Here is a 6,376-nt window from a genome sequence, read left to right as displayed (position 1 = left end):
ACCACACCCACTCGGGTGGAGCCCTCACGTTCTCCAGGCAGGTGCTGTCCTTGTCCTTGTGCAGGTAATGCTGCTGCCAGAAGCGCAGCAGGTTGTGGAAGTTGTTGAGCAGGAAGCCGGGGTACTTCTTGCTGTGTTCCATCCGCTGAAGCAGCCGCAGGTACAGGGGCAGCCGCTCTTTCCGTCGGGCCAGCATCAGAATCACGAGGCTGGTGTTGAGGCAGCTGACATTCTCCTGTAAGGCCCAGCCCAGCCGTGTCAGGTGCGGCCCCTGGTGGACCTGGGGTGCCACTGGGTAGGAAGGGGGTGGCCCAGGCCCTGCGGAACCACGCACTGAGCTGCCCCTGCACAAACCTGAGAGCGGACTGGGGAAAGGAACAATGGTAGCACTGCCAGCATCCTGCCGAGCACCTTCTGGTCCCTATGCCACCTACCACTCATTTCCACCCCAAGGGGAACATCATCCAACACCTGCCTAGTTAAAGTCTACCCCTTCTCCCCAGCCAGCTCAGTCATCGCTCTTCCAGAAGCTTCGATCTCCGGGGCAGGGCTGGGTGCACGCGTTAGATGCAGTTATCATCTCCCTTTCTAACTTCACGTGGCACTAGACTGTGAGCATCAGGAGGGAGAGTCTCGGTCTGTTTTGTTCACTTTGCACCCCCGGCCCAGGGCCTTGCCTCACTAAATGTGTGTCAGGTAAAGGAACAAAAGAAACACCTCCGAGAGATACTAGTATCACCCCCATTTTTGAGAAGAGGGGCGTGAAAAGCTCGGAGAATGATGGCTACAGGGCTATTTGGTGAAGGAGGTGCGCGTCAACTTGAGGCCCAAGCCCGAAGCCTGCACAGCAGGCGGGGTGAGGAGAGCACTGGAATGGGAGTCAGAACGCCAATCCCAGACCGTCTGCCCCGACCCATCTGTGACCTAAGGGACTTGGTCCCTCAGGCCCCATCTGTAAAATGAGGCACCGATCCCTTAGTGGAAAATGCCCTCAGAATAGCTGGGTGGGTTTCCTAGGAACTGAGACACAGATGTCAGGGAGACATACCCTGGGGGAAGGTGGGGCCCTGGGACAGTCTCCTCCCCCACTGCCCCGCAGGGCCTCACCTGGGTCAGGGTCTGCACATGGATGATATTGATCAGGCGGAAGAGAAAGGACATCTGCGTGGGAACCTGGGATATGTAGGCTAGAAGGCGGCACTCAGACAGGACCTCAGCAACTGGGACGGAGAGGCAGAGGTGTGATCAGCGGCCGGCCACCCAGGCCTCTAGTCAAGCCCTGCTTGGGTCCTCACTCGGAAGCCTAAAGCCCCAGTTGTCAAAACAACTAAAGAAAAGGTTGGCCGCAGCAGAACAGTCAGCAGCTGCTCTGCCACCCCGGCTAAGCCTGTGTTCTCCTTAGAGCCCCAACGGGAGCTCCCCGCCACCTCCCTTCAGTCGTGCCCAGGAACCACCTCTCCCGAGGCTGTCCCCAGGTTTCACCACCTGGGTCCTTCTCATCCCAGGCAATCCCAGCCCAGGACAGAAGTGTTTGTTTGTTTTTTGCATTCTGCTGGCAACAATGGTTTTTCACCTGCTTTACATTGTTGTGCATGCTCATTAAAGGAATCACAAACAACAGAGAAAAGTAAAAGCAGCAAAGAAAACTGTCTGGAGAGCCACCATCTTGATCCCAGACACGCGGACGTCTGGTGCGGCTACTTCTAGCCTTTCTTGGCTCCTTGCCGAAAGTCGGTGTCTGACACCAGCAGGGCCACACTGGACAGATTCGCCTCGGCATTCTGGCCTTTCCTTACCTTTCATGTCCACCTGGTTTTCAAATCGGTCCAGTGACAGAGTGACGCAGCGCACCAGCATGTTGGAGTCCACCAGTGAGCTGTTGATCTGCTTCAGAAACACCTGGAACTGAGCAGAGATCGGGCTCAGGCGGGAGGTGGCAGGCTTCTGGCTGCAGGCGGCCATGGCCCAGGGCGGGCAGTCACTCAAAGGGCACTGAGCTATCCCTGCCTGGCTGTTTCTGATAGGAAGTCAGGGGCTCAGACAAGCTGACTGACCTGCCCTCACCTCCCACTAACAAGCAGCCCCAGCAGGAGCTCAACCAGATCTTCTGACACCATGTCCAGTTTCTTCCACTGAAGGGTGCTGGACTCATTTTTACGTCAATTAGTCTGAGCTGGGTTTCTGTCACATGCACCCTCTGAGCCTAATACACCAGGCCCAGTCCCATCCATCTGGGGCTCATCATGGTACCCACCACACTGCACCAAAGCCATTTTCACAGCCCACCTGTTCCCAACCCTTACACCTGCCCATAAGCAGCTGACACTTTCATGCCCGGCACAGACAGGTGCTAATGAATGCCTGCTCAAGACTGCCCACTGACTCCCCAAGTATTCTCCAATTTAAAACCAGCACCTGAGAGTGGCGAGGACCAGGGCTCCCAGATAACGTCTGGACAATGCAGCCAACCCCGCAGAGCACTAGGCTAGTCTTACCTTTGCATCAGTGTTGATGTACTTATTGAATCTTTTGAATGCATCAACATTGAACTTCATCAGCTCCCCCAGGAGATCAAAGTAGCTCTGGAGCACATCCCTCGACTTGCACTCACTGTCCACAATGCAGTACAAGATGTGCTGGGGGTAGGAGAGGACAGGGTGAAGGCAGGAAGGCAGCTGAGCCCTGGGGCCAACAGGCAGCTCTGACTGCCACCCTCAGGCTGAGCTCTTCTAAGCTGCCTGCCGCCTGCCTCCCACCAGGGCCTGGCACATAGTTCAGACCACACGACATGTGCTTTGAGCAAGCATCCAGGTCAATGGAACCTGCATCCCTGTCTAGATTCTCATCTGAGGATGCTGGTGGCTCCAAGGGCAGGGTCAGGCCCGACACCTCATAGGAGGTGAGGGAGAGCTGGGGTATGCTGCCACAACCCCTCGCTTGCCCAGGGCTCAGAGCTAAAGCCTGTGACCTGCTCTATAGGCACCAAGGTGGCCAGGGCTCTCCGGATTGCAGGCGAGGGGAACCGTCGCCAGGGGTAACACTGGCCACTGCCCGAGCACTGAGGCCACTGAAGTAAATGAAGCACGGGGTTTAAGGGCACGGGACACATTTTGACCCCATGGTTTGTTTTTATGTTTAGTAAAAACACTTACACTAGAACCAATGAATTTTTTATCAAGAACATAAAGCCAAGTTAACTCCTTAATAAAGTTAAATTGTTTCCATTTTTCATTTTCATTTTTCTGAAGTTACATTGATTTGGATCAATTATTTTCCAAATGGATTTTACCACAATTCATGGGTCAGTTTCTTGTCCATACACATATATATGTATATGAATATATTTATATATATATATGTGTGTGTGTGTGTGTGTGTGTGTGTGTGTATGTTAAAACAGTTATAGCTTTGTCCATTTTGCTCCCCCCTTTGTAAACTTTGCTTTTCCTGAAAGCCATTTTTCAATAAACGGAAATAAACTTTTAGGCAGCAGCAAAATATCCTCAGGGTCAAAAGGCCTTGCTGGGTAACTCTAAGAGTCCTATGCCCGCCCATGGCCACCCCCCGGATCCCTCCATCACCCATTAAGCACCCATGGGGAACCCGCAGTTGGAAACTCAGGGCATGTATTAGGGCAGCCTGCACTGGCATTTTCAAATCAAGAGATTCGGTTGCTCCTGCCCAGCTGACTAGGTCTCAGGATAGGAAAGCGACGCGTGGGGCTGTGGGAGGACGGGGTGCCCCACACCCTGCTCCTCCAGGCCATTACCTCCAGAAGGCCTCGCTTCAGCAGGAACATCTGGTCTGCATAGGAGGTGGTCCCTCGGAGGAAACTCTCCACAGCCCGGGCTTGCCAAAACCTGTGACCCAAATGTTGACCCCTGGCCGAGGTGGCTAAGGCTGCCCTCTTCTGGTCCATTCTCCATTCCCCAAGGGGCTGGGAGATGTTTGCTGCCTTTTCATTTATTCAACAGACATTTATAAAACATCTACCAGGCATCAGGCCTCAACTAGGCACTGGGGACATAGCAAGAGTCCCCAACCTCATGGAGCTGACAACATAGGAATATTCCTTTATTGGGTTTTGTCTGGAAGGAGCTGTCTCTCTGAAAAGAGCTGGTCCCAGTGAGTCACATGTGAAAATTTATTCTGGGCTTTGTTCTTTCAAGGACAGGAGGACATGAAAGACAGGGGCCAGGAATGTGTGAGGGAACGTCACAGATGTGTGGATGGGCCACTGAGCTCACATCTGATGGGCTGGCCTAGGGAAGAGGTGGCTGATGTTGACTGAGTGGCCCCAGAGGGCAGAGCTGGGACCCACGAGGGGAGTATGGACAAGGCAGGCTGAACTGATGGGAGAACACATGGGCATGGAGCCTACTGACAGCTCATCCCCAGCCCTGATGGAATGCCTCCCTCACCCGCTACTCCTATCCACAGCCTGCAGGACTCATCTTAAATGAGTCTAGGGGGCTCTAGGAAGCCCTCCCTATCCACATCCACCCCACCAGCTGGCGAAGGGGCTCTCCTTTGTTCCCACAGCTCCCGGGGCAGGTCCTGGCTCCGTGCCTTCCCACACTGCATTGCAACAGGCTTCTTTCATGCTTGTTCCCCACCCCCCAGGGAACCCCCTGTGGGCAGGGACTGCAGCTCCTGCTTCCCTTCTACCTGTCCAACACCAGCACAGACTAGGTGCTTGGTAAACGCCTGGTCAATTCTTGAAACACCGCTGGCACCCAGCAGAAGCTAATACAGACCTACTGTGTCAACACAGGGGAGATGGCAGTCAAACCCCCAGTCCCCCACAGTAACCAGACAGTGGAGTGGAAGCTGGTGACTAAAGGAGGTATTTCTAACCACTTGAGAAATACTTGGCTCCTGGGACCCTCAGGAGCAGCAGGTGCCTGTCCCCAGACCTACCTGAAAGATGACTCAGCTGGCTCCTTCTTCATGACCTGCAGCAGACGAGTCAATAAGCCCCTCTTCCCATCACACACCAAACTCCTGAAATAAAATAAAAGAGGGACATTGGTGGCAAGTCTGAGAGGATGACAGCTGCCAAGTTCCACTTGGCCAAAGGACTATTGTCTTGGGGCTCTGGGCTGGGTCTCTGTGCTGGCTTAGGTGGGGAAATCACAGGGGGACATTTCCAGGCCTCAGGATGCCCTCCTGCTCTACTGGGTCCAGAACACCCCACGGACTCCTGCAGTCTCAGAACTGGAGAGTGCATTCACACCACATCTCAGGCCAGCTTTTCCATGCCCAGACCCACTGGCAAGTGATCAGAGGCCAGAAAAATATCCAGAGTCAGACAGGGCTCAGACCTGTTGGAGGGAGGGCTGTTTACACCAGAAGTGGGCTGGGAACAGGCCACGGCAGAGTCTACCAGATAGGGCAAAGTCTGTGCCAATGGGGTGAGGCAGGGAGTACCCTGGACCCCCACTTCAGCTCCAGCTGGCCTTGGACAAGTACCCATGCCTCTGGCCTCAGCTCCCTGGTCTAGGAAGCAAAGGCAGGAGATGAGGAAATGATTCAGGACGCATCATGGGGGAGAGGGGGCCAAGCAGGCAGAGGTCTGGGCCCTCGAACTTCCTCTTCAAATAAAGCTGCTCTGCTTGTATCCATTATAGACATTAGGTGAGACTGTACACATTTCATTTGAACAGAGAGTTCAGCTGCCTTAGAAAACAAAATGAAACAAAAGCTGGGGATTATGACTCTCGTTGCTGGATACAGTCGTCCCTGCCCTGACCCTGTGAGCCTGTGACCTCCTTGCCCAGTTCCAGAAGATGAGGCAAGCATAACCCAGCAAATGGGACTTGGCAGAGGCTGAGGGGGCCTGCTTCTGCTTGTCCTGCTTGGCTGCAACTGCCACCATGTAAGAAAGGGGGATGTCAGCAAAGGTGAGCGACGGGGAGGGGACAGAGCACCCATGACCTCTGGCAGGTGACCTCTCCGAGCCCCTTTTCCCCCATCTGTAAAGTGGTGGTGAAATGGCACTTCCCTCCCAGGGCTGCTGTGGGGCTCCAATGACGTAACGCAGGTGACATAAGGACAGTGCCCTGCACACAGGAGCCCTCAGGACATTGTAGCTACACACAAGTGAGAAAGGCCAAGTGTGCACAGGGCACACAGGCACCAGGGCGGCTGGGCCGAAGCTGCACCCCGGCCACGCTCACCTGTCCGTGTTGAGGACGGCTTCCACCTCGGGGATGTTGGCCTTGAGGGAGATGGCACTGAGCTCATTCAGCTCCTGGTTGTTCAGCAGCAGGTACTTGTTTCTGGAACAAATGGGTTGGAGAGGGTTAAGGACAGGAACTGGGGATGCCAGGTCAGCACTGGGCTAGTCCCCTGCCCATTTCCTGTGAAGATGGGA

At 54.5% G+C, this 6,376-nt stretch overlaps 1 protein-coding gene across 1 annotated transcript in view; it reads right to left on the bottom strand.

Moving 5' to 3' along the window:
* The window catches only part of TRPC4AP (transient receptor potential cation channel subfamily C member 4 associated protein), a 72,755-nt gene that overhangs the window by 1,057 nt on the left and 65,322 nt on the right, over nucleotides 1-6,376 (bottom strand). The window contains exons 11-17 of the mRNA XM_019655172.1: nucleotides 6,180-6,281; nucleotides 4,921-5,004; nucleotides 3,770-3,860; nucleotides 2,496-2,636; nucleotides 1,797-1,905; nucleotides 1,108-1,220; nucleotides 29-235 (exon numbers count right to left, since the gene is read on the bottom strand). Coding sequence (XP_019510717.1) covers nucleotides 29-235; nucleotides 1,108-1,220; nucleotides 1,797-1,905; nucleotides 2,496-2,636; nucleotides 3,770-3,860; nucleotides 4,921-5,004; nucleotides 6,180-6,281 — 847 coding nt within the window. The remainder of the gene's footprint in view (nucleotides 1-28; nucleotides 236-1,107; nucleotides 1,221-1,796; nucleotides 1,906-2,495; nucleotides 2,637-3,769; nucleotides 3,861-4,920; nucleotides 5,005-6,179; nucleotides 6,282-6,376) is intronic.

This window comes from Hipposideros armiger, unplaced genomic scaffold (assembly GCF_001890085.2).
Source record: "Hipposideros armiger isolate ML-2016 unplaced genomic scaffold, ASM189008v1 scaffold_238, whole genome shotgun sequence".
In the NCBI taxonomy this organism is placed as follows: Eukaryota; Metazoa; Chordata; class Mammalia; order Chiroptera; family Hipposideridae; genus Hipposideros; species Hipposideros armiger.
The sequence above is the reverse complement of the archived record's forward strand: the minus strand, read 5'-3'. Positions and strand labels throughout refer to the sequence as shown.